General features: G+C 41.1%; 6 protein-coding genes across 6 annotated transcripts; 2 read left to right on the forward strand and 4 right to left on the reverse strand.

The window, feature by feature from the left end:
- Positions 1-460: 460 nt before the first annotated feature.
- On the reverse strand, positions 461-1,399 carry MELLADRAFT_85566 (uncharacterized protein; the record flags this gene model as incomplete). The annotated part of the gene is made up of 2 exons (XM_007408969.1): positions 461-950; positions 1,062-1,399. The coding sequence occupies 2 exons, from the start codon at positions 1,397-1,399 to the stop codon at positions 461-463; spliced, it is 828 nt and encodes a 275-aa protein (XP_007409031.1).
- Positions 1,400-3,452: 2,053 nt separating this feature from the next.
- On the reverse strand, positions 3,453-4,225 carry MELLADRAFT_85567 (uncharacterized protein; the record flags this gene model as incomplete). The annotated part of the gene is made up of 2 exons (XM_007408968.1): positions 3,453-3,631; positions 3,715-4,225. 2 exons carry the CDS (start codon positions 4,223-4,225, stop codon positions 3,453-3,455), a joined length of 690 nt encoding a protein of 229 aa, XP_007409030.1.
- Positions 4,226-6,219: 1,994 nt separating this feature from the next.
- Positions 6,220-9,335, forward strand: MELLADRAFT_71666 (uncharacterized protein; the record flags this gene model as incomplete). The annotated part of the gene is made up of 6 exons (XM_007408953.1): positions 6,220-7,153; positions 7,239-7,318; positions 7,378-7,769; positions 7,829-8,087; positions 8,175-8,807; positions 8,895-9,335. The coding sequence occupies 5 exons, from the start codon at positions 6,540-6,542 to the stop codon at positions 8,522-8,524; spliced, it is 1,695 nt and encodes a 564-aa protein (XP_007409015.1).
- A 627-nt stretch (positions 9,336-9,962) lies between these two features.
- On the reverse strand, positions 9,963-11,500 carry MELLADRAFT_62503 (uncharacterized protein; the record flags this gene model as incomplete). The annotated part of the gene is made up of 4 exons (XM_007408967.1): positions 9,963-10,075; positions 10,402-10,983; positions 11,057-11,131; positions 11,215-11,500. 4 exons carry the CDS (start codon positions 11,498-11,500, stop codon positions 9,963-9,965), a joined length of 1,056 nt encoding a protein of 351 aa, XP_007409029.1.
- Positions 11,501-19,649: 8,149 nt separating this feature from the next.
- Positions 19,650-21,455, forward strand: MELLADRAFT_85569 (uncharacterized protein; the record flags this gene model as incomplete). Its single annotated transcript, XM_007408954.1, has 5 exons — positions 19,650-19,705; positions 19,775-19,854; positions 20,010-20,407; positions 20,486-20,750; positions 20,821-21,455. The coding sequence occupies 5 exons, from the start codon at positions 19,650-19,652 to the stop codon at positions 21,453-21,455; spliced, it is 1,434 nt and encodes a 477-aa protein (XP_007409016.1).
- Positions 21,456-23,745: 2,290 nt separating this feature from the next.
- MELLADRAFT_105741 (uncharacterized protein) lies at positions 23,746-25,393 on the reverse strand (the record flags this gene model as incomplete). Its single annotated transcript, XM_007408966.1, has 4 exons — positions 23,746-23,903; positions 23,989-24,594; positions 24,668-24,742; positions 24,820-25,393. The coding sequence occupies 4 exons, from the start codon at positions 25,391-25,393 to the stop codon at positions 23,746-23,748; spliced, it is 1,413 nt and encodes a 470-aa protein (XP_007409028.1).
- Positions 25,394-27,965: the final 2,572 nt, after the last annotated feature.

The following is a 27,965-nucleotide window of genomic DNA, read 5'->3' on the forward strand; positions in this document are numbered from 1 at the left end:
TGGCTCTGGTCCAGAGCAACTCAAATTGATCTGGCTCTGGTCCAGAGCAACTCGAATTGATCTGGCTCCGGTCCAGAGCCACTCGAATTGATCTGGCTCCGGTCCAGATCAATCCACGTTGGTCTGGCTCCGATCCAGATCAGGTCAAGTTGATCTGAGAGCTTCGCTCAGATCAATTTGGGACTTTGCTCAGCTGACCTCGATCAGACCGCGAGTACCTCAGGAGTCAGAACCCTCTGGAAGCCATCGAGTCTTTTGGAGGGTCTTGATATAACACATATGTAATAATCAACAAAACAAATATGTAACAAGTATTCAACACCACTGCTGAGTACCAAGCATCAAAAACAATCAAACATAAACCATCGTTCACGCCACAATGCAATCCCATCAAATTACAACTCAATCGAACCATTCACAGTCCACCTTCAACACCTTCCAAGCCAACCACCACATCAACCTAAGGTCCGAGTTCATCTTGCTCATCCCCTTCTTCAGCGCCGTCTCTTCTCACATCCTCATTATCTGCCAAGCCAACGATCTCATTAACCTCGTCTATGATTTCATTCCCCTCATCCTCGTCATTGGTCTCGTCTCTATCATCATCATCCTCAAGATTTAGAAACATTTCGGCCTCTTCGTCCTCGTCGAGTGGAACCGCCTCAACGATATCTGCTTCTGCACCTGCTGCCCAGGCCACTTTGCTCATCACTGCTAGCTCGGACCATCGCATACCCAATTCATTCTCTTCTTGATCAGTAAGCTGACAATATGTTTTTGTACATGACAAAAGATCCCGCATTTCACAGTTCCAGCAAATCATTAACCGTGCATGGTCTTGTTTGATCCGTGAATACAGAGCCTGAAGAACTTTCTTACTCTTCTTCAATCGCGCAGTCGGGATTCTCAGTTTAGAACAAACAACATCCACAATCCATTTATTTGTCTCGCTTTCCGGATTATCATCTGTAGTGGGGGCCACAACAAAAGGTCAGTATCTGTTTTTAACATATCTCAAGTCATATGTACCTATCAATTCAACAGCTGTCTTGAGAGCTGACAACTTCTCTTGCATTTTGAATGCCCAATTGATTGCATGCCTACACTCTCGACTGATTCGATGTAGTTCATCACTTGCATGGGTCTTATCCAGGTAAGCACGAATTCCCTCCTGTGTATCTTTATCAACGGCCCATGGTTGATCTGGATGAGTTAGCTGACCAATGTCCCAAAAACCATCCTGTAGGGATAGTCGTTTCATCTCCTCAAATGGTGGGCACAGGATAGGATTGTCCGGGAAATCGTTGTTAAACTTAGTGACATTCCGTTCAAACAAGTTGTATTTAGCTTTCAAAACCGATTGTTTATCTCGGAGAGTTTTCTTTGTGTGTTGTTGCATACGAGTGCCTTCATATATAATGACAAATCAAAAATAATTAGTGAGCTGGGTAAGTTAGAATCCAGCGCGAAATGAACAAACCTTCCCTTTCATCGTTCCTACGTTGCATCTCAAACACATCAACGCGAGCACCATAAAGCTTCGATTTTGACACCCGGATTTGAATCAGCAATTTACCCTTTGGTGCTGCAAGAGGAGTACACATGGTTATCATGTGTGTATAGATCTTAATTGTACAAATGAGACACTTGCTTGCTCGACCAGGCATGTCCCGATAGTGATCACCACCCAGTTGCTCCACAAGCCCATCTATCTCTTCTTCAAGCAGCTGCATGGTCTCTGGTAGAAGGATCAATTTTCGACGTTCTGAAGCTGATCGAATTTGCTTAGCCTGTACAGCTTGAAGCTCTGCTCTAGATCAACACCATATCAGCACATCAAACAAGCCAGTTTTTGACATCATAACATCACTCAACTCTGCCTCTGCATGACGCTCTTCCAGCCGACCTAGTTTAGTCAGCTTTGAAGTCAGAGATTGTGAATTTTCATTCACAATAGCCTGAAGCTGGCATTCCCGCTGCTGAGCCCACTGCGCTTTCAGATAATCTTCAGTACAAATCGGATTCCGTGCTCTCAAAAAACGAAGCTTTCCCACGCTCTCATGGAACACTTTTCGACTTGAGGACAGCCGTTTCTTCAACCATTGTACTACATACAGTCAAATATTGCATTTATAAAGTTTTCAAGCAAGAGATCAAAATCATACGCCTCTCACATACTTGATTGAGACCTCTTCACCTGGTTTGTATGCTGTGCACGCAGATTCAGAGCACAGAGTCTGTGAGCTTTGGTGGAGTATCTTAGAGCTCCAACCAAAGCGGCGAGGCTGGACCAGATCCTCTCCAGCCCCTCCCCGTCAGACAAACCCCAGTCCTCGTTGAGTCGTGGGTTGTACTTCAGCTGACAAGCCCACTGGTGGATGTGAGAGTGGAATACACTCGTCCCAAACTTAAGACGACCGGCTGCTCTTTCATCTTGAAAGAAGTTCCTCTGGTTCAGTCGCCAAATAAAAAGATACAGTTATACAGTAATGAATCAATAATTGTAAGAGATTCCATGAATGTTGTTTGGAAATGAAAAGTGAATACAATATACCTTTATGATGCTTTTCTCCATATTGCATCCGATGTCGTACAATATTCCAAATCGAGGAGCGTCGACATCTCCATTGACTGTCATCCTGAGGATCCAATCCAGCATGGCAAGCGGATAATACCCTCTATGTAACATCTGTAAGTCGCGTTGTTTCAAAGCAGAAAAAGGGAGGGGAATCATTAAACTCACCGTTCGCCAGTTTGCACTAAATTGATGAATTTAAGCAAATGGTCATGGCGACAAGCCATTCCCATTAATCCGGTTTCATCACAGCCACGCCACGTCTGGCGACCTCTTGTATCATTCGCAGCAGTGTGTTGAGCACTGCAAGGATCCTAGTACATTAGTTTTAAAGATCGACTATGTTAGTATTTATTGAAGAGAAGACCATAAGTTGAGAGGTTGAGAAACGTGTATGTACTCACAATCACCTCCTCCACAGCGCGGCGGCCACGTCGATTTGGAACCGTCTCAAGCCTATCCTTCCAAATCTTCACCTCTGCTGGTGGGATGAAGAGGGAAGGCAATATGCCAGTTTCACCTCTCCACGCGGCACTTGCCGCTAGGTGTCGTCTTTGCTGGAAGTTTGCATCCAAACATATAACTAAATCTGGCTCAGTCTCCCTAATGCCCGGAATCTTGGGACCAAAACACGACGGACAGTTGTCAGCAAGCTGTTCTAGACTGGATAACTTCAATGCTCGAGTGGTCATCTCTTCTTCTAATCGGATCATTTCTCGGTAAACGTCAACGGTTTCGGAAAAACATTTCCTTAGATCGCGAGGCTATCCAGATGGAGGTGATCAGCTCTTAGATATGTAGTATGTATGTATAATTTTGTAAGCTTACCTGATCACTACCACTAACCAAAAACATCACGTTATGTGCATCTAGGTATTCATCGAGGCATTCCACAAAAGGAGACAGTCGTACGCTGGAAAATTTCCACAGTATATGGTGGAATCGTAGCAATCGTATGGAAACTGCCGTCCTTGGGAGAGTAGGGGAGGATCCAATGTAGCCCATGTTGATTAATCGTACCAAATCCGAAGTACACTTGCAAGACTTGATTGTTAGCTTGGATCGGCCTATGAAATAAAGCATAAGTACTCCACAGATTTGGTTAAGAAGTAAAACAGAGCCATCAAATTGTTGCTCACCGATGATATCGATCGTATCAATCACAACCTCGTGTATCTTCCAATTTGCACATTTACATTCATCGTTCCAGTCGTGATTCCATAATTGAGGGTTTCCCCATTGGAATGTCATCTGACTACAAGGTAAGAATTCATCAAATAACTTGGGGATAACAGCATTCCATTTGGCTTCTGCACGAAGCGTGCGCTCCTGGTAGGTGACGCTTCGAAAGTATTCAGATCGGTTCATTGGAACAACGTTTGCCGGATCATTTCCTTCATTTTCTAAGTTGTCACCTGTTATGAGTTCGTCGTACTGTTCATCGTGGTCTACTTCGTCTTCTTGAATCGCATTGCTGGGACCGGCTGTGTTACTATTGGGTACAGGATCGTCAGAAAGTGCATTTTTGGATGCTTGAGCCTCGCGATCGATCAAAGTTGCTAATCGCGCCCTAGCAGAACCGGGTGGTCCAGTGTCAGCCTTCTTCTGACGCTTGATTTTGGGTCGAATCTCTTTGCCAGGAAGGGCCATGATGATGGCTTGGAGCACAGTTGAACGAAGTAGTTTATGACAGGAAGTGTCATGATTCTCAATCAGTCCTTTCATATGTGCATGGTATATCTGCTCCTACATAATCTGATTATCGTAATCGATACTCCCCATTTGAGACTAATTGGAAGATTAAGCTGTGTAAGCGAAGTGATTGGTGCTTAATTTGAGAAAGGGGTTGGGGATCACCCTTAGATTCCAGGCCTTCCTATCCTGTTTTGATGCCAAAAGTGAAGTAATTACTTCAGCTATTCAGCATTATCCAAATGGCCTCTATAGCTAATCGTCATGATATTGATAATCTTTGTGGATATTTGAGATCGGTGAAATATTTGGTTTATATAATTCAAATCATCTGTTGAAGCCCATAGTTTCTTGACTACCTCTTCCTCGAGGACTTATTTGGAGAGACATTGCTTCAATAAAAGTAACATCTTGAGAAACAAAATGCACAGGTTAGATGAGTTTCCGGATGGTACAGCATGAATCTATAACTGAATCAATATGCTTACTGAAGTGTGATTGAGGAGTCGAGCTGCAAATATGAAAGGGTAGGGGTCACCATCTTGGAGATATCACTCTAATGAAAATTTTTTGTTTCTCAACTTAATGACACCGTTGAAAATGTTTAATAATGTTGCAGAATGACTCTACATTCTTGGTGACTTTATTGACATATCTTTCATTCTCAATGATATTTGAGTACCAATTATCAGCTTATGGGGGTTACTCTTTGAGACACGGTGCTCAAATAAAACTTCTTCAATTTTCAAGTAGCAGTAAAAATTGAACTTGTTTCATGATGGGGAATGTTGAATCTATCAAATATTCAACTTTCTTTGTTTTACTTTTTTTTAGTGGCATTTGCCCTGTTTTGGTGCATTTACCAAGTGTCATTCAGTATTTGAGAGTGAGAAGGTCATATACTACATCAAATGACAACCAGTTCTTTCTCCAAAAACAAAACCAATAATAGAGTCATGCTATCCCATCATGGAACAAGTTTAATTTTTGTTCCAACTTGAAAATTGCAGAAGTTTTATTTGAGCAGTGTGTCAAAAACTACAACCCCCTCATGTGAGATCAACTGCTGAAATACCAATGAGATTGTGATGAGAATACATGATATATCATGAAAGTCATCAATATTATATAGGAATTTGGTCAGATTTTGGAAATGTTTTAACCAATGCCCCAAGTTGAGAATTGAAAAACTTTCATTGGAGCAATGTGTTTCCAAATGTAACTCCTACCCTTTGATATTGCGCTTCAACTTGTCAAATCAAATAGAATACTTATCATCTAGAACTTCTCCTCAATTATTGGCCCTTTCTGGTCCATTTTGAATCTTCGTCAACTGTTACTTTAAGTTGATATTGGATTTTCTTCATTGGAGAAATGTGTCTCAAAATACTGCCCCTAGTCTTCAAGATTTTCAGCTTGACTCCTCAATTACACTCAATGATAATTCTTATGGTGTGAATCTTGTCATTCAATTAATGAGCCATTCTTGACCATTAGGAAAGTTATTCAACTTTTACTCCAAGATGAGAATCAAAATACTATTATTGAAGCTTTGCGTCTTGCAATGTGACCCTTACACCTCCAGATTTGCTGCTTTAATGACACTACAATCAATCAAGATGTTTGTCTCGTTAAACTTGTGAATGTTCTATGGAGGTTTTTCACCTCATCATCATGCTTTAAAAATAAAACTGGTTAATGAGTTATGATTGTGATCACACCAAAGATGTGAAAAGTCGTAAAACTAACAAGGTGGACAGTCACCTACTACAGATTGAATACAAGTATGCTACTAACCATTTTCAAAATTGTAAAATACCCTTAAAGCGCCATAGAATTGCATAGAAGTATGCTACTAACCAGTTCTCATTCATACGTCCTCCACCCCCAGGGTCCAGACTTGGCCAAACTGTACTGTGAAACACCTGAATGCTTCATCATTTAATTGTCTTCAAAACTTTTGAATCACTTTTACTACTTACTACTTCAACACATTGACTGGATCTGCCGACTCGCACGTTCAAACCTGGACTTGTTCAGTTCAACACCCTCTCCTTGTCAATCTTACACTCTGATCCCTCCCTCATCGTCTATCTCCATCTCGCTCGATATCAATCATCAGAAATTTATACCGTCAATACTCAATACTTCCATCTTTTGTGTTCTCGTCTCAATCCGATTTTGTGCTTCAATTCGACATCAATCATCATCCTCAATTCAATACAATCCTCTTCTAATCAATACTGTCCACTCTGTTTTGATATTCTTTACAATGGTCACCAACACACGCGGCAACAGCCGCACCACTAGGGCCTCACAGTCCAAGACCACCACGAGTCAACCGCACTCCAACGCCACAAACCGGAAAGCCACAACAAGCAAAAAAAACAAGAAGACACAGAATGTGTCTACAGACAACGACGAAGACTCAGACTTTCTTCAAGATCTTGACTTACACGATAACGATGATACAAATGAATCAGACAATTCAGCTCCTGTCAATAAAACCACCACCTCAAATGCTAATCGAGTCAATGCGAGAAAGAAAGTTCAAAGAAAGACAGGAAATGAACAATCATCTAACTCTAACAATTCTCAAACGCTCAACGTTAACAATGGAGTTAGCAACAAAAATGATACTACAAACCCAACACCTGTATTCCGCTCTCGCTTCCCTGGTTTAGAGATGGATACTTTTGAAGAATCTCTTGATGATTGGACGGTCGTGGCTCTCCGACAAAACATTGCTAAGCAGGGCTCTACTTTAAGCCGTCCTGCACCCGAGATCGATGCTTTAGTCAAAACCATCAGATTGCAATACGAGAAGCGCATGCTGATGGCTGCACTGATGGGAGGTCTTCCTGAAGTGGTTGTCTGGAGCATTGTGTGAGTTTGATTTGGATTTCTTGTCTCAAAGTATGATGGAATTACTAACTAATGAATTGATCTTTTTGTTCCAATTGTGGCATAGAGGTGAAGGAGGTAGAAAAGGATACTCAAATTGTTGGATCCGCTTCCTAGGTTTCTGTAAGCTTGCCCTGGATGAACAGTGTAAGTCTATCTTTCACTTCTAGTACACTCGATCCCTTAGTCATACATTTTTGTTACAGTACCTCCACGAGCCAATAAGGAAGCTTGGGCCACTCGAAACACGAAGGTTTCCAACATATGGAAGAAGTTCAGTGACAACGAGAAGATGGTCTTTCGAGACCCGTTTTTTTTTGCTTTAGGTAATCTTCCTGATTTGACTTACATCGAACCGGAAGATGTCTCCGGCGAAGACAAAGAACAAGTTCTCAGCATGCATCACCTTGAAGCCGAGTCATCACCCCCAAAGGTTCTTCAGCTTAGCGAGGCCGATCGATTGAAATATCAGCCCATCTTCGACAGGCTTGTGGATGTCAAAAAATTGCATACGTGTCACGGCCAGCCGGAACCGACGTCGTCTGTAGCTACACTTCAGAAAAGGTCGCTAACTGAGCTAAAGAAAGCTCATCATGACGTGAGTTAATTCCTGCTGACTCCTACACATCTGCTTTACACTAATATCTCAACACACAGTTCTCGGTTGTTTGTCAACGCTATCAAATCACTTATTACCTCACTGCAGTCGGCTGCGGAAGCTTTGAGGGCTGGAGACAGGTCTATTCAAATAATGTACCGTTTGCTGATTGGGCTGCAAAAATCGCAAAAGTCCCAAGTAAGTTTGCGACTTATATTCATGGGAAGACTGTCAGCAAGGAAATCGAAGGAGCAAAGTTTCAGCAACCTAGCGATGAGCGAAAGACGAGGCTGACACGCGAGTTAAATTCATTAGTTGGTAAGTCTCACACCTAATTCATACTCCCTCCTATTCAATTCTTGATTGATCTTCAACTTATCTCTGACTTTCTCATTTTCAATGCAGATGCTGTCTATAGAGGGAATATCTTCCCAAAAGTGCCAGACCCCGAAGGCGAATTAGAGCTGAGGGGGTGGCCTATTCGCATCATCCAGAAGGAAGGCAGTCTTTTGTCAAAAGATGCGCTCAAGGCGGGACATCGAAAGGCCAAGGACTCGACTCGACAGTTGTGGCTGAAAGACATTGAAAACAAGAACTTTGTGATCGAACGGAAACCAGAAGAAGCGGTCGAGAAAACATCAAAAAAAAAGAAGAAATCAAAAAACCCCGCTAGCCCTTCTCGTGACAGCTCGTGTGAAGAAGAAGAACAACTTACTCAATCACAAGCTCCCAACGAATCTCAAAGAAACGCTTGAGGCAGCAATGATCAGGGCTCAAGCGATGATGAACAGTCAAGATCACCACACCAAATCCAAGATTCTACCAGGTCTCAGCTGGCCGAAGAGGAGAGACAACAACCTCGTCCTCGCTCAAAGAGAACAATTCCTGATGATTCCTCAGAAGCTGAATCTGATGTGCAGCGTTTGAATGAACGACACAAACGTAGGCCTCACATCACCAATCAAGTATCCAAAAACGGACGTGAGACTGCTGAAAACCCAAATGATGATGGTTTGGATGGTTCACCAATGGAGGATGGTCAGTACTCCTTCTTTTTGCCATATGATACCTACCCTTCTCATCTTTTTCATGGCTCTTTTCTTTTCTCAATTTTTGATATTTTAGATGATTAGATCGGAGTTTTGGTCGCACATTCCCATTGTGCTATGGAAATCAAGGAGGTTCAATTGTTTTTTGACTGCCATTGCTGTTTTTTCCCTCTCGGGTTTCTCGTCACTCTTTGTTACATTACATTCTGAACTCGATTTTGTTTCTCACCCTCACTCTTTAATATCACTTCGATTTGTCTGATTTTGAATTGTCGCATATCTGTTTTCTCACTCTTTCACAGTTTGTCACGCTCTGAACTCGAATCTCGATGTGTTTATATCACTCACTTTATTCCATTCTCCTCACTCTTTTACAGTTTGTTTTAGTTCTTCTTGCTATATTTCATTTCTTACCACTTTTTACTTATGTTCTGATTCAAGTTTCTTTTGTATTATATTTCTTTTCTCGTCACTCTTTCACTGTCTCTTATGAAATGAATTGTTTTCTCATGAATTCAACGATCTGATCGAATGAATTTAATCAGTTGATTTGTCAATTCAATCCTATTGAATTGTTGAATCAGTGGTTCAGTAATTGTATTGAGTTTATAATTAACTGACATTCAACTATGATCTGTTTAGATATGTATGTATGTATATTTGAGTGAATTGAGAGAGACACACACACTGAAAACTCTTTGGCGACTTCTGTTTGTACATACATAATCTATTGCACCCAAGACGTCAAAGGACCACAAAGGAAGGACTGTTGTTCTTGAAAAACTCGGACAAGGTTTTCGAGAACAACGGTAGTTTGAATTCTCAGTGTGGAGGCAATTGAACTTTGAATCATGAGGAAAGTCACATGAGTTTGAATTTGATAAGTGTCTTGAATTTGGTGATGAGCTGTGAGGTGAGTGAGGTGGGTACTTTTCAAATGCAGCACTCGTGAGTTGGTTTGTCTTGAAGGTCGGTTGATTGTGTGATTTTGATCTTTTGGACCGGCTAAACTACAGTTGATTATGAGCCGGTTGTAAGTATCATGGAATGAGGTGAGGAGACTTTGAGAAGGGAGACATATCAGAGGCTTACTCGGGACCCGAGTTCAGCTGAGCAAAGTCCCAAATTGATCTGAGCGAAGCTCTCAGATCAACTTGACCTGATCTGGATCGGAGCCAGACCAACGTGGATTGATCTGGACCGGAGCCAGATCAATTCGAGCTGCTCTGGACCGGAGCCAGATCAATTCGAGCTGCTCTGGACCGGAGCCAGATCAATTCGAGTTGCTCTGGACCAGAGCCAGAGCACTCTGTGTGATCTGGGGACTTGGCTCTAAATATATATCCGGATCCAGATTTTTTTTCGCAGAAATTGAAGGAAATGGTCTATTTAGTGTGTAAAAGTCGAAAAAAAACCTTTGGAAAGGTTTCAGAAGGACTTATAGTGTGGGTGAATAGTGATCCAGATCATCTGGAGTGGTCTGCTGCAAAGCATCGGCTTGACAGCCAACCATAACGTACACTTTATGGTCGGTTGTTAAGTCGCTTTATACAGGTGCTACAGGTGGCTATGATGCACAAGACCTTCAAGGTATGACTTGGCACCATCAATTTGGGTGGTGATGTATTGTAGTAGGCGGATCACTGAATCTTCCTGATTAGCCAGCTGTTCAGATTCAGCAGTTTCCCATCTTTGATACTGGTGTTTAGTCCTGAATATAGACTCAATTACATGTTTGATACTATCCATGTTTATACTCTTTTCCTTGAGAAAGATTTTCATTGGAATTTCAAAAGGCCCAAGATCCTTACTTGCCTGATATATGAGATTTGGTAGTTCTTTGTAGTCATATGTCTTCTTGAAGCACTCATTTTGTGATTTTTTAAACCTTACAAAATCTCTGACTGCAGGATAGATTTTTCCATATTTATGGAGTATTATGTAAGCTAGTTCTTTGTCCCATGGTGTTGTATCTTGTTCTTCTAAATGTTGTGAACATCTTGACAAAAGTGGTTGCAATATTTCTTCTTGCATTGGACAGCGTTCCTGAAGTAGAATATCATGAGTCTCAACCATGAAGTTCGATGATTTTGAGGCTTCATCTGTCTTGAATTGCGTTGTGATCCATTTTATGATTTTAAACTTTGAGAGTGCCTCTGACAGGGCTTTTGAATCAAACACATGTGTCATTATTTGAAAAAAAAAAAACAGAAAATAATCAAGAGAGAAGAATCTTACACAAATCAATATCCAAAAGTTTGGGGCCTTCTTTTGAGTTCCATAACTCCTGACTGGCTCCAACAAGATTTAATCCTATTTCAGAAAGTAAAATTGTCAGTCATCCATACAAATCTTTCTATATCTCAACAGTATCAAGTTATTAAATTAATTCATACCCTTTGTCAGATGAAGCTGGAGGGCAGCATTCCTTATGGGTCCCTTGTTCATGTCTGTTTCTATTGGCTTCAAATCACCCTTAGGTAGATATTCTTGGAGATGTGTCAACACAGCAAGTACCCATATTCTTTCTTTTGATTGCAAGTGGTAATTCTCAAGTATGTCTACTGCAATGTTAATTGTTTTTTCTACCTGTTTACCCTTCAAGAATGCATTTGAGCTAAGTTTTTCTTGAAGAGATGGGAATGAGAGTCTCAAGGTTGATGCCAATTCATCCAAGTTCATGTCTAGGAACCACCATGTTGGGATCTTCTTTTTCACATTGAGAAGCCTCTTAAAGCTATTAATATCAGAAACTGGATGAGAATTTTCAGTTGATATCAAACTTATAGATTCTAAATTGGATGACAAGGTTGCACCAGGTTTAAGCTTAAAGGGTTGATAAAGTTGGACTTCAATATCCTCTGGATAACTTCTTGGTATTGAATCCAATTTACATCGCAGTGTATATGGGCATTTGATTGAGGAAGAAAGTTTTGAAATTATGAAGAGACAGAAGACAAATGATCTCATAATTCTCAAAGCCAAATTTTGTTAGTTTTGGTGTTAATGAAGGAGTAAGAAGGAGAACTGGTTTGTCTGCAGAGACTTGTTATCCTCCCAGATTGAAACAGCACAAAATTACTGCCAAATGGTATGGATACAAGTCTCCCAGTGGGATGCATTGAATGCTGTACAATGAAACCCAATTTTTTGACTTCAGAATATCTTTATTTGAATCATGTTTTAAGACATGAATCACCTTGTACAGTTGATACGTTAGATAAAGCTACTCACAGCATCAGCAGAAGAACTCGTACTTTCCAGGCTTGCAAACAGACCCCCAATAGAGGACCTGCAACACAGGGGGTTTAAAAAATGTATGTGCACAGTGGAGCACACAAATTTGAAAAAACACCTCACTTGAGGTTTATCAAAATGCTTGTGCTCTAGAGAAGCTTTGTTGCAAATTAAAACCAAATTCATTGCTTTTGCTTTAGTGTTGTATATTGTGTTGTATTTGGAATATTGAGAGTACTGATTGTCCACCTAAATGTGGGACTCTTGAGAAAATTCTGAAGATTGTTCACATCCCACCTTGGATTATCTCAATGAATACTACAGGTTTTCTTGGTGTTTTGACTTTCCAGACTGTCAAGAGCTTGCAGAATGAATGATATTCTGTTGATGCTCGCAATAGCTTGTCCACTATTATAAATCAGAGTGTGCGTACCACTGGGAAGGGTGTTTGCTTGATGCTTCCCCAAAATCACAAACACCATTGGCCACAGGGTAATTGCACTTGCTGCTTGAATTGATGATGTAAGCTCATACTTGCAGGCCCCTGTCTGAAATTATAATCAAGGTAGTTAGGGGTCATCAATGAATCAAATGATCATCACTGAGATGAATGATTGAAAGGATGTTAACTTGAGGTGGTAGCACTACAGATGGACAAAGATAAATTGGAAGGAATTGAGATTGGAGCAGGCATTGATTGTCCGGCTCTCATTGGAACCTTGAAGGGGTTTTCAACTGAAGCTGTTTCTTATTGTCTTATTTTAAAGGGCCACCTGTGGCACCTGCCCCGAGAGACATGTAAGTCGAACATACAGTGCACGATTCCATCGACTGGAAGCCGGAGCTGCTCAGCAGAGCACCCCAGATGCTCTGGAACAGCACTTTATAGCACCTCAAGTCCACATAAACAAAAAAAATTCAATGTTTTTTTGCTCAACATATTCAAAACATACATGTCTTCCTCTTACAGCAAGGTTCCTTTTTTTCCAACTAACCAAAAAAAATCGACAAGTCCTCAGAGCGCTCTGAGACACATCAGAGCGCTCGGATACCCTGTATGAGCGCTCTGAATGTCCACAGAGCGCTCTGGGGACATATCAGTCAAAAATTCACAAGTCCCCAGAGCGCTCTGAAAGATCACAGCGCGCTCTGGCATGGTCTACTCCGCTGGTGGTGTACCCTTTCAATTGTCGCACTTTCTCATATGAACAAAATACATTTAAAGTGTTCACAACGTACATTTCAAGAGATTCACTCCGACATAAGTCACTCTGTCAAAAGATCCTCAAACAATCCTTCTAAGGATCGAAGGTAAGTCTCATCATCTATGTACGAACAAAGCAGCTAGCGAATTAATCTTCATTTCTGAACCAACCACATAGACATGTGGATCACCATCGACTTCAACTTGATACAACACCAGTGGCACTCAATCTACTTCATCTACACCATCACCATCAGCCTCGATATCATCAAAGTCCACTTTGTTCAACTGGCCAATACCATTTTCATCATCATTCTCATTCTCGTTAATCTCCAGAAGGCCAAAGTTATGCTCAATCACTTCAGCTTCATCCAGAGGATTCGATTCTATGATATCAAAATCAGTTGCTGACTTCCACGTCAGCTTGCTTTCTCTCGCCAAAGCCAACCATCGCATCTTCATCAAATCCTCCTCCTGCTCAGACAGCTGACTGTAACTCCTTGTTTTATTAATCAACTCGATCATTTTGATGTTCCAGAACATGCATAATCGGGCATGATCTCGGCTTACATGTGTGTAAACAGCCTTTAAGACATTCTTACTAATACTTAACCGGTCTGTTGGAGATGCTACATTACTAATATTTAACCGGTCTGTCGCAGATGCTACATTTGTAAATACTAGACTGACCAACCATTTGTTTGCAACAGTCTCGGTGTCGCCGTCTATAATCAAATAAACAAAGCTGAGTATCAATCACAATCATTCCACGTATGCATTCATAGAAATCATAGCTGACCTTCAAGTTCTAGGGACGTTGAGAAGACCAATAGTTTCTCTTGTCTGTCCAGGGCCCACTTCACTTCTTGCCTACACTCTCGACCAACTCGGCGTACTTCATCCTCAGAATGGCTTGCCGCCAGGTAAGCTTGTATTCCGTCTTGAGTGTCGCGGTCCACCGCCCAAGCTTCGTCTGGGTGTGTCAGCTGACCTATGTCCCAGAAATGATCGGCCAGTGACATCCTGAGGATCTCCTCGAGGGACGGGCACTCAATTGGATTGGGGGATTGGTATTCGTTATTGAACTTCTCAACATTACCGCAAAACACATTGTATTTATCTTTCAAAGCCCGTTGTTTGTCTCGAAGATGTTTTTTAGATCTTTGTTGCATGCGAGTACCTATCAAATTTATGTTAGACTTTCACACTATCAGGTTACATTCCATGACAGCAATGAAAATATTTACCTTCTCTTTCATCGTTCTTCTTCTGACTCTCAAATACGTCCACTTTGGCTCCATAAAGTTTGGACTTTGAAACTCTTATCCGGATAAGAAGTCGACCCTTTGATGCTGAAAATCAATTGTAAGCACAAGTATAATAGCTACAATTGAGCTCAATTTGGCGCACTTGAAGCACTGGGCATATCGCGGTAGTGATCACTCCCCAGCTCCTTGACCAATTCATCAATCTGATCATCAAGGATCAGAATTGACTCGGGCAGATGAGCAATTTTGCGTTTTTCAGAGGCCGTACGAAGATTCCTGCGTTTAGCTTTGAGACTTTTCAATTCCTCTCTAAAGCCAAAGTGGAAAGGTAAGTTTGCATAAGGTGCTACATGAAAAAGATACTAACTCGGCGTCTCGATGCTTCTCTTCCAGCTCGATCAGGCGATTGATCTTTTGATTCAACACCTGCGAGTTTTCAGTGACCATACTACGAAGTTGCAAATATCTCTGCCTATTCCATTGCCCTTTTAGGTACTCCCGTGTATACATAGGATCTTTTTGTTGCAGTGCGTTTAACTTTTGAACACTCTCCTCATTCATTTTTTTGCTTGATAAAAATCGCGCAATCAACCACTTTACTGATCAATCAAAGAGCATACTATAAGTAAATTAAGTATTACCCAAATGGTATTGTATTTAAAAACATAACACACCAGATACTTTTCGTTTACCTTCATTGGTGTGACGTGTTCGCAAAGCCAAAGCACAAAGCCTGTGGGCCTTTGTCGAATATCGCAGGGCTCCAACCAATGAGGCCAGGCTAGCCCATATGCGCTCTAGCCCTTCTCCATCTGAAAGCCCCCAGTCATCATTGAACCTGGGATTGTATGTCAGTTGGCATGCCCATTGATGGACATACGAATGAAACACACTAGTACCAAACTTCAATCTTTCAGCTCTTCTTTCTTCGGAAAACAGTTCGCGCTGGTAACCCAAAGAGATGGAACCAACAGTCAGTTTATTATTCATTTTAGACCAGCCCAACTGACCTTAATGATACCTTTCTCCATGCTACATCCTATATTGTATAGGACTCCAAATCGGGGTACATGGCCATTAGTAGTAGTAGTTTGCAAGATCCAGTCGAGCATTGCCAAAGGATAATACCCGCTATTTGAATGAAATCAATGATAAGTTGTTCATCATATGTACATCATCTAGAGATAATCCCACCGTTCTCCAGATTGTATGATGTTGATAAATTTGAGTAGCACATCGTGACGACATGCCATGCCCATCAACCCCGTTTCATCACAGCCTCGCCATGTCTGACCCCCTCGAGCGTCATTTGCAGCTGTATGTTGGGCACTGCAGGGGTCCTGTTTTGTGCCGTTGCATCAAACAATCAGTATATAAGGTATGATTCGAAGTGATTGATAGAAACCTCTCACCACCACCTCATCTACAATTGTGCCTTTTTTACTTCGCTTGTTTGTAGGTTCCATCTTCGTTTTCCATGACAAAACTTGGTTTGGAGAGAGGAACACAGCCGGTAATACCCCGGTGTCACCTCGCCAAGCAGCGCTTGCTCCCAGGTGCCTTCGTTGTTGGAAATTGGCGTCAAGACAAATGATATGATCCGGCTCGTTCGGTCGTTTGCCAGGGACTTTCGGACCAAAACAGCTTGGACAACTCCCAGCTAACACCTCTAGAGGTGTCAATCGCAGAGCCGCTGACGCCAATTCGTCTTCCATGCGCAGCATTTCTCGGTAAGCGTCAACCGCTGCTGAAAAGCAGCGGCGCAAGTCTCGGGTCTGTATGTAACATCAAATCGGTCTATAATCAATATGAAGACCGAATAGCTATGAGAACATGGACTACCTCTTCAGAGCCAGGAACTAAGAACAAAGGGTTTCGAGGATCTAGAAATTCATCCATTGCTTCGCTGAAGGAAGCCAAACGTATACTGGAATACTTCCACAACGTATGGTGGAACCGGAGCAATCGAATGGAAAAAGCTGTTCGTGGAAGTATCGGTTTGGATCCCATGTATCCAAGTCGAACTAGTCGGACTAAGTCACTTGTGCAATGGCACACCTCTACAGAAAGCTTCCTTCGGCCTGCGAAAGATTGCTTACATGAATGAATATATGCAATATGATTAAGGAGCCATGTGGGACGAAATCAGTCTTGCCTAGAATATCAATTGTGTCCACTTCGACTTTTCTCTTTTGCCAATCCTTGCATCTGCAAGGAACGTTGAAGTCCCGATTCCACGACATCATATCACACCACTGGTAAGTTTCACGACTACAGGGCATGAAAGCGACAAAAACCTTGGGCAAGATGGCTCGCCAATGAGCCTCTTCTCTAAGTGTCCTTTCTTGATATGTGCAACTTCGATAGTACTCGGCTCGATTTTCTGGCACGTTAGTTGTTTCGTCATCACTTGAAAGGACCGGATCAGCTCCATCGGCTCTCATAACAACATCAAATATTGGCTGATTGACATCGGCAGCTGGCTCTGGTGGCTGTCTCGGAGTTGGAATGGGATTGGTCAGATTCGAGAGGGCTGCTTGGGATGCTTCGGCCTCGCGTGCTTGTACGGCTCCGAAACGACCTGCCCTTGCTGGTGGCTGGTTGTTCTTTCGCTTGGCTGGTATCTGGACGATCTCGCCGGGTAAGACCATCTTGATGATGTTTTTCAACTCGTGTATAGATTAGGTGTGACTTTGTATAGATTAGGTGTGACTTGGTATGATGAAGGACAGTTAAGGATCAGTCAAAACGTCAATTGCATGTTATCTTATAATTGTCAAAACTTGAATGGAATTCTGACAAGAGGCGACACTGTTTAAAAGGGACTAGTCTAATCTGGATTAGTCCAATCTTGCAAAAAACGGACAGATGATCTCAAAAGGGAATTACAATTTCCGTCGGATCAACATTACATTCCAGATTATAGCACCCCTGCCGTGACACAGAGTCTTCCCTTCTTGTGAAGCTTGTCAAGATCTTCATCCGTAATCATAAATGGTGCATGATGGAATGAGTGACTAAGGAGAGAATTAACTACACAATTGACAGAAATGTTATATGAGACATTGGGCTCATTTCTCAGTATTGAATGTTCAAACCACATTAATGCAAGCAATGATTTGAATAATGCTTCTCTATGCATCTTTGAAAGAAATGATGGCCATAAATTATGAGATGAATCAGGGATCCCTATATTGTTGGTATCATTTGCATCACGAAGTTGTGCAGTTGATAACTTTTACACTGATGGACACTATTGTTCACCATTGTCCTGATTACTCGCACACCTCTCATTAATTTTTCTGCAAACCAAAAACAAAGTGTTCATGAAGAATTTATTGATATGGTTAGAATTATCAGGACCCATCATCTGCTTTCACAATTTATACAACCCACTTACCTGCAAGAATCTTGAAGGTAAGTTCCGTGGTTTATCTGCTATTTTGCCCATTCATTGATGACACTAATGCTCTAACCATGTAGAGTTGTGACATGGTTAGAGCATTTGCTGAGCAAAATCAAGCCCTACCTCAATTATAAAGGAACACATGTTGTTTCTCAAAGTGGTGTACTTTATTCCAACTAGGTGTTATGAGATTAATGGTGCGCTTGGGCCAAATTATAGGTGACATGACCAAAAAAAAAAATCAAAAAATTATCAGTCTATTTCATATATTACTGCTCAAACATCATGTAACAACTTTTTTTTTTGGTTTTTCTTGAAAAATGAAAAAAAATTCCTTATGCAATGTGTGCGCAAAATCAGACACAAAAAACCTGGTTTACGTAACTGGGTGAAAATTTGGGTATGGTGTACCCTGAAGAAAGTTGAAAATTTAGAATTCCTATGTGTACTTGACATTAGACAAGTTCAACTTTTGGAATATCTGATGATTTGCAAAAGTTTTATTTGCGCAACGTACACCTGGAAGGGTGCTCAAGTTGTGTTACGGGGTGCACAAATCACATCATGGGTGAATATTTGGGTATGGTGTACCCTGAAGAAAGTTTAAAATTTAGAATGCCTATGCATACTTGACATTATACAACTTCAAATTTTGGAATACCTGATGATTTGCAGAAGTTTTATTTGCTCAACTTACACCTGTAAGGGTGCCCAAGTTGTGTTACGGGTCTCACAAATCACATCATTGGTGGTTGTTTGAGATGGGTGGTGGCTACCAGAGGGGGTTTATTTAGAAGGGCAATATTCTCTTCAAATGCTACAACTTTAACTGTTGTGACATCCCATTGTTTTCCAACCTTTCTTTCCAACACGGTCTTCCCCTAAGGCCATCCAATAGGGTCACCTAGCCCATTAATCAATGGTTTGATGGTTGTTTGGATTGTGTAATAGCTACCATATGTGGCTACCCCACACAATTGATGTTCTTCTTTCCCTGGTAGGTTAAAAAACAGCATATACCACATTTGTTGCAACACTCCAACCTTTTGAAATGGAAGAGACACCCTAATTGTAGATTGGAATATGTCATTTGATATTTCACACAATTCATCGCTGTTGTGTTGAGATTTCACATCAAATTTCAATGATTAATGACATAAACCATTGAATAGTATGTACTTAGAGAGGGTTTTTGCAAAGCAGTGACTCATCTCGATACTCCCGACATCGCAGTTTATCACCCAGTCAAAGACATCACACATCATCTCAGCTATCCGGATCACTTCCAACACAATGGTCTCCACCCGCGCCAATCGCACAACTCAAAATGATCCTTCAGCAACTCATACCGATACCGATCGTCCGGCAACTCGTACCCAATCGGCTGACAACACCAAATCTCGTTACAAATCAAAGGGATCCAAATCGAAGAAATCCAAATCAAAGAAAGCTCTTATTGACGAAACCAACAATTCAGGAGAGCTTAATTCAACTGAAGACTCTAGAGACCCACCAACTCAATCTGAAACCACGTCACAGACTGTTTTTCGATCTCGATTTCCAGGTCTAGAGCTTGACAACTTCGAAAGCCAATTAGACGATTGGACGCTGGTCTCCCTCCGTGAAGCCATTGCTAAACAAGGTTCCAAAGCTAACAGAGCTCACTTAGATATTCAAACCTTGGTAAAGGGTATACGTCTGGAGTACAAGAAGAGAATGTTGATGGCGGCCTTGATGGGTGGTGTTCCTGAAGTCGTAGTCTGGAACATAGTGTGAGTTTCTACTTATCAATTTAATGATCCGTTTTTTTACTCTGCCCGTTTTCTTCATACTTTGATTAGTGGAGAAGGGGCGAAGAAAGGCCACGCAAATCCTTGGATTCGATTCTTAGCCTTTGGTCTTCCCGCATTAAAGGAACAACGTCAGTGTACTTTTTCTTCCTCTTTATCTGAATTTTCTCTTATTCATCGCTGAATTCTTCCATTTCTATCTCTATCATTCCAAATCCTTCAATTTCTATGGCTCATAATCTCGTCTCGCTTTCTATTTTCTAAATCCCATCTCTCAAACTCTTAGTACCTGAATCGGGCGACTCCGCGGGCTGGAAAGCTCGAAACAAGAAGGTCTCAAGGCTCTGGAAAAAGCTCAAAGACGATGAGAAGGATGTCTTCCGAGACCCTTACTTCTTTGCTTTGGCCGATTTACCCAATCTTTCCAAGGTTCCTGAAGATCTTGATTCCACCGCGAATCCAGAGGATGAAGGCAACACATCTCTCCAACACCTCGACGAATCGACCGCAACTCCTTTGGTTCACAAGTTGACAGCTGAAGAAAAGGCAAAGTATCAGCCTTTGTTTGATAAGTTGGTTGACAAAGAGAAGCTTCACACGTGTCACGGTAAGCCAAGTCCCACGAGTTCTGTAGCTACAGTACAGAAAAGGTCCCTACTTGAGCTTCGAAAAGCTCATCATGCTGTAAGTCTATCCATTTGATTGCTCTCTAAAATATTTAGATGTGTACTGATATTTTCTTCGTGTGCTTTTCTACCTAAGTTTGCTGTAGTCTGCCAGCGATATCAAATCACTTATTACTTAGCTGGGGTTAGTTGTGGAAGTGCCGAGGGATGGAGGCAGGTATTTTCAAATAATACCTCTTTTGCTAACTGGGCATCGAAGGACCAAAAGATTCCAGAAACCCTAGCATCTTACATTCACGGTCAGTCTGCTGCCAAGATAGTCGAGGGGAGTGAAAGCAAACTTCAACAACCAAGTGATGAGCGTAAGACACGCCTGGGAAGAGAACTTAATAGACTACTTAGTAAGTGTTTCTTAAGTTATAATCAAGTCAAGTAAGTCTCATCATTGGTTGCTGATCTTTCTTGGGATAGATGCGGTCTATAAGGATGAAAATGTCTTTCCCAAGCTTGAAAACCCTGCAGCCGATATACTGGAGAAGGGGTGGCCGATTCGGATTGTACAGAAACCGGGTAGTCAGTTGTCAGAAGAGGCCTTGAATGTTGGTCATCGTCGAGCCAAGGGTTTGACTGTCAAGGCATGGCTGGATGATATAAAAAACGGCCTCTTTGTAATAGAACACATTCCAGATTCGGAGCTAGCAAATCGAAGCAAACAACAACAATCTAAAAAGTCAAAGAAGAAATCTCAATCTACAACCTCCCAGATTCCCTCAAATCCACAGCACCCCGATGAGCCCACCAACACCGCTAACACGAATTCTGCTGGTATTCAACCTAGTCAAGCGAATAAATCTTGCATGAAGCGTAAGCTCAAAGCCTTGGCTAAGGGGGAACCTGCGCAGAACAAGAAGAGCAAAAGACAAAAAAAAACACGCGGTGACTCTGACTCTGACAGCGACTCTAACTCGGACTCCAACTCTGGATCTGATTCAAACTCCAGCTCTGACCCCGATTCCAGCTCTGACTCCGATTCAAACTCCAGCTCCGGCTCCGACTCCAACTCGAACGCGACCTCTGACCACTCTAACGACGTTGACATGTCATGAAGGTGATCTTTACATTCCCCTGATGTGCCTCACTTTGACCATGTTTTTTCAATATTGTTCATCAATATCGTTCATCTGAGGACGAAGTTAAATCTATTTCAATCTGACTCTATGATCTACACAAATCATTTCATATCAACAATTGCTTGTATTGGCGATTTCAATCAAATTTATATTTTACCTTTCCTCAATTTATTTCGTGTGTTAAGCTGTTTAGGCAATTTCCAAAGGTCATTCATGATGATCAATCTAGTTCTTGAACTCTTTGACATCTTATATTCAATTTAGTTTTGTTGATTTTCAGCTTTCTCAGCCATTGTCTCGGGTGGACCTTTTCTTGTTTGTGAACTTGATTTTGGTGCGATATTCAAAAATCAAAAGTTGAATCTTATTCCATGCCTATCAAAATATACACACAAGTGAAAATTGAAGGGATTAATGAGGTAAAATGGTGTTCTACCATTATGTTAACTTGTTTTTATGGTAACTTTGAATTATCGTCACCCAATACAAATTCCTCAGTGTTACATTATGTGTACAAATGTTATGTTGAGTGGCATCCGTGGGTATATAAATACAAAGGCTTGATTCAAATTGAAATGAATGGTTGTTCGATCATAAAATGAGAGAGTGTGTCGACAATTCAACTGGGCTGAAGCATTTGTTCTGAACTTAACCGATTGAGTTCGAGGTTGGTTGAGAGCTTTCGAGACAAGATGATGTGAGTGCTTGTGGGAGTTTACCTCAATCAACTACTGCCCCCTACCTTCTCTAAGCTTCTCTATCGCCAGCAGAACGGTCTAATCGAAATGTTAGTGCTCTTCTTTCCATATCAATAACCGACCTGGCACCAAATACAAGTCTTAACCTTTCGATGTGATACATTGGACTGATTGAAGCGTGAGGAAATGAACAAACGCCTGTAGCCATATGAGGTATCTATAACAAAGAGGTGCATAGCAAGGACTTCATCACCTTCTTGATAGAGACCCAATGGGTCAAGATTTAATCATGCGATTGATTTTTGCATGGTTGGACTATGACTGTGCTTGGTTGTGGTCCAATACGTATGAGGCAGCCCAACAATCTAGAGCGCTCTGAGCCATACCAGAGCGCTCTGAGTCATACCAGAGCGCTCTGTGGACGTATCAGAGCGCTCTGTGGACGTATCAGAGCGCTCTGAGACATATCAGAGAAAATTGACAAGTCCCCAGAGCGCTCTGTGGACATTCAGAGCGCTCGTACAGGGTATCCGAGCGCTCTGATGTGTCTCAGAGCGCTCTGAGGACTTGTCGATTTTTTTTGGTTAGTTGGAAAAAAAGGAACCTTGCTGTAAGAGGAAGACATGTATGTTTTGAATATGTTGAGCAAAAAAACATTGAATTTTTTTTGTTTATGTGGACTTGAGGTGCTATAAAGTGCTGTTCCAGAGCATCTGGGGTGCTCTGCTGGGCAGCTCCGGCTTCCAGTCTATGGAATCGTGCACTGTATGTTTGACTTACATGTCTCTCGGGGCAGGTGCCACAGGTGTAAAGGGCAGCCTGTAGATATCTTCTACTATATACTTTTAGTATATTATCCCCTTCCAGCTCTGTGGAAAACATTGTTTTGGTTGATAAGTTCCACAAAAAAAAATATCCTGCTAACCCACTATTCACCAAAGCAGCACACTCAGCATCACAGTCAACCCACTTTTCTCCAAATAATTCCCATGTAACAAAGTCTCTCACTCACTTTATTTGTCCTGGTCTTTACCATATACCTACAGAGAGTCAGCCTTTGAAACACAAGCAACTCACTTGTTCCAAGCAGATAGGTTGTACTAGAAGTCTCAAGACTCAGGGGACTTGTATGGGCAAATGGTATAAATTATTCCCTGTGGTTTTCCACTCTACAAGCTTCAGCATTTCTAAAGTGAAGTATCATTATCTTATGAGGCAACAGAGGTCCTTCAATCTTCCATATGCCAATCTGCAAACCTCATCGAATTTGGGGTCCAGAAAGAAAATACATTCACCTTATGTCAATGCAATTTGGGGTTTATGGACACTCTGACTGGTGTCTGTTGAAAGAAAAGCTCTTCCATGACCCTAGAATTTCTACACATATATTAAAAATCCACTAACCAATTTTTGAGTCATCCCTCAAGAGAAGCCTAACTCAACTTCCTCTCGGCAAATAGGGCATGTAGGAAATTTATTGGTATTAGCCTCCAACCTCTGTTTGTTTAATTTGTGAAAGGTCCATTATGAGTAGACAATTCTGGATTTGCTTATATGTTGAAAATCTTTTAACTCACATGCCAACAATCTGTGTGAACTTTATGATCAACTTCAGAATGAAGCTTGACAAGATCATCCTCTTTGTGCATGTCTTGCTGACAGATGACACATGGTTGGCCAATTGGGATAAGTTCAGGCATCTTGAATGTATAGATGTGAGAGTCACCTATGAGCGGGATTGTCAGTAATGGTGATCCAAATTCTATGGGCATAATGTTCTTAGTGTAGTTGGGAGATTAGTGACAGCTTACTTCTATAATCCACTAGACCTTCAAGGTATGACTTGGCACCATCAATGAGGGTGGAAATGTGTTGTAGTAGGCCGATCACTGAATCTTCCTGATTAGCCAGTTGTTCAGATTCTTTAGTTTCCCATCTTTGATACTGGTGTTTGGTCCTGAATATAGACTCAATTAAATGTTTGATACTATCCATGTTCATGCTCTTTTCCATGAGGAAAACTTCCAGCGGGTTCTTGAAAGGCCCAAGATCTGTCCTTTTCAGGAAGCAATGTATGATATTTGGGAGTTCTTTGGATTCATATGCCTTCTTGAAGCAATCATTTTGTGATTTCTTAAATCTTACAAAATCTCTGACTGTTGGATAGATTTTTCCATATTTATTAAGTATCATGTAAGCAAGTTCTTTGTTCCATGGGCTTGTATCTTGTTCTTCTAAATGTTGTGAACACATTGACAAAAGATTTCTCAATGTTCCTTCCTGCAATGGACAGCTTTCCTGAAGTAGAAGATCATGAGTTTCAACCATGAATTTGGATGATTTTGAGGTTTCATCTGCCTTGAATTGGTATGTGATCCATTTTATGATTTTGAACTTTGAGAGTGCCTCTGACAGGGCTTCAGAATCAAACACATATGTCATTAGTTTGAAAACAAAAGCTAGAAAAGAATCAAGAGAGAAGAATCTTACACAAATCAATCTCCCAAATTTTGGGGCCTTTTTCTAATTTCCATAATTGCTGACTAGCTCCTATAAGATTTAATCCTATTTTATAAAATCCAATGTCAGTCATCCATAAAAATCTTCCATATCTCAAAGGCATTGAGTTGATTATTTTGTACCCTTTGTCAGATGAAGCTGGAGTGCAGCATTCCTTATGGGTCCCTGGTGCATATCTGTTTCTATTGGCTTCAAATCACCCTTAGGTAGATACTCTTGAAGATGTGTCAACACAGCAAGTACCCATATCCTTTCTTTTGATTTCAAGTGGTAATTCTCAAGTGTATAAACTGCAATGTTGATTGTGCTTTCAACCTGAGTACCTTTCATGAATGCATTAGAGCTAAGTTTTTCTTGAAGAGATGGGAATGAGATTCTCAAGTTTGATGCCAATTCATTCAAGCCCATGCTTAGAAACCACCATGTTGGGATCTGCTTATTCACACGGATAAGCCTCTTAAAGTTATTGATATCAGGAATTGGAGGAGCTTGTTCAGTTGATATCAAACTGATAGATTCTAAACTTGATGACACAGTTGCATCAGGTTTAAGATTAAATGGTTGATAAAGTTGAACTTCAATTTCCCCTGGACATCTTCTTGGTATTGAGTCCAATGAGTATCGCAGTAACAATGGGCATATAATTGTGGACAAGAATTTCAAAACGATGAATAGAAAGAAGACAAATGATCTCATGATGGTCAAGACCAAAATTTGGTAGTACTAGTGTTGGTATCAATGAAGGAGACAGAAGGAAAACTAATCTCTTTCAACAGAATTCAATCACTGGCAAATGATATAGATATGTGTCTCACAGTGGTATGCATTGAATGCAGTACATTGAAACCCAATGTTTTTTCCATTCAGATTATCTTTCTTTGAACTATGTTTCAAGACATGAATCACCTTGAACCATTCATATTTTGAATGACCCTACTCCGAGCATCATCAGCAAAATTTGTACTTTGCAGGTTTGCAAACAGACCCCCAAAAGAGAATCTCTGATGCTGGGGGTCTAAAAAATTGTATGTGCACAGTGGAGCACATAGATTTGCACTCCAGAAAAATCTGTCACAACTTGCAACTAACTGTATTGTTTATGCTTTAGTGTTGTATATTGAGAGTGTGTGTACCACTGGGAAGGGTGGTTCATTGAAGCTTCCCAAAAACCACAAATCCCATTGGCCACAGCATAAATGTGCTTGCTGTTTGATGGTCTGAAAAGAAGGCCACATGGCCAAGTTTGCTTTGACTGGTCTGGTAACCTTCAGCTATTCATTCAGTGGCCTATTGGTGGTCTTTGATTCATTGGAGGGAATGCTGTTCATGTGGAAAGACATCAAGCTTGCCCCTGCTCCCCTCCTTTACCTTGCACATATTCCTTACTCCATTACCCCTTGAGATCCAGGAAGTGATAGTGATGATGGGGCAAAGGCCACCCAGACCATGGATTGGATTCTGGGAGCTCTCCCGATGTCTGATCATGGAATAAGCATGGTCAGAACCAGATGTAAGTATTGAAGTATTTGTGAGAATGCAGAATTTGTATCACAGCGGCACATTTGACCACCATGCAAGACATCCTTTTGTCATCCTTTCAAAGGCCACAAATATGCTAATATACTACTAACCCATCCAGCCAACCAATATCTGGCTAACAGCCAAAATCTGAACTCTTTGTCTGAATTTTCACTGAGTTATGGCACAATGCTTTTTCAGCCCATCTTTTGGCTTACAGATTGCCCTGTCCTGTGGATCTTTTGATATCTTCTGACTATTGTGACTCCCAGGAGTTAGAAGACATCCAAAACTTCAGTAAAACATAGACCTCACCCTTTTACCAAGAATCACAATGAATCAAAACAACTCAGCTGATGTCTTAAAAGCACTTTTATCTTCATCCCCTCCAAAGAAGAACTTAACTTGAAATTAAGGATCTACTTAGAGCGCGTTTGTTTAAGCGATTTTTGACCAGAAATCGCATTTTACAAAGAGTAGAAATCTTAGAAGGTGAAATGTGTTTGCTTAACTATTTACAAGCATTCTGTAATGTACAGAATGCTTATAAAAATCGCTTTTTGAGTCGATTTCCAGAATTGGCTAATAGCTAATTTTTTTTCGATTTCTTCTCTTTCTACCTTTTTCTCAATTTTGGACAAGTCCACGTCCACTGTACTAAACCCGCCAAAACCCATCAAACCGCCAAAACCATACAAAATCTTTACAACAGTAGCAGTCCTGCCACTGACCACCCTTCATTTCTTCACTATCAATCACAACCTCCCTTCCCTTCCTTCTCTAACCAACCCCGTTGAACCACATCACCAATGTCTGACAGCAATTCAGAGCCTATTAGTAATGGTGAGGAAGCCACCACTGGACCATCAACATCAAAAAAAGCAACTCCGATCAATAAAAAATCAAATAAAAAAACAAAAGTAAACTCTCAAGTCAAACTGATCAAATTGAAAGAAAACAAGAAGAAAAAGAAGTTGAATGATAAGAACAAAAAGAATTTAGATGAGAAGAACAAACAACAAGAAGAAGATAAGAACAAATCCGATGATGATTCAGGAGGAGAGGTTGTTACTAGTGGCGGTGTATGGAAACATGGATGTACGGTTTGGTTGATTGATGAGTATTGTCATCAAGTTGATCTTGGACACGGAAACGATGGAGGACTCAAGAGTGCTTCATGGAAGCAAGTCCTTGAGGACTACAACAAACGGTTCAAAACCAAGGAACCATTATCACGTTTGAAAAACCATATACAGAAGGTATGTCTTTCACTCTCCTCCCTCCTCTACGCTGACTTCGTTTCAACTGACTCTCTATTCAAATCCAGCTCAAGACAACATACAAAGCTTTTGATAAGATCATGGGTTCCTCTGGTGCTCCTGGATGTGATACAACAACAGGTACCGTGAGTGCTTCAAAGGAATGGTGGGATGCTTGGATCAAAGGGGTCTGTATAATCATGGTTTCATCATATCTTTCTTTTTCTGTTTTCCCTTTTCACTCATAATCTTTTTTTCTATCTTTCTTTTGCTCAAAATCTTCTACATAATTCTAGGCTGGTAACAAAGATGCAATACCAATCAAGAACAATGCATTCCCCGCGTACCAAGCCGTCTCGCATATCATGCCCGAGAAACACTTATGAGCTAACGGTACAGAAGGGTTCGGAACCCAGAGCAAGAAAAAAAAGTGTCAATCACCAGGATCTGATGATGGCGAAGACCAAGAAAATGACAATGGTAAGTTTCTT

This window comes from Melampsora larici-populina (assembly GCF_000204055.1).
Source record: "Melampsora larici-populina 98AG31 unplaced genomic scaffold MELLAscaffold_14, whole genome shotgun sequence".
NCBI lineage: Eukaryota > Fungi > Basidiomycota > Pucciniomycetes > Pucciniales > Melampsoraceae > Melampsora > Melampsora laricis-populina.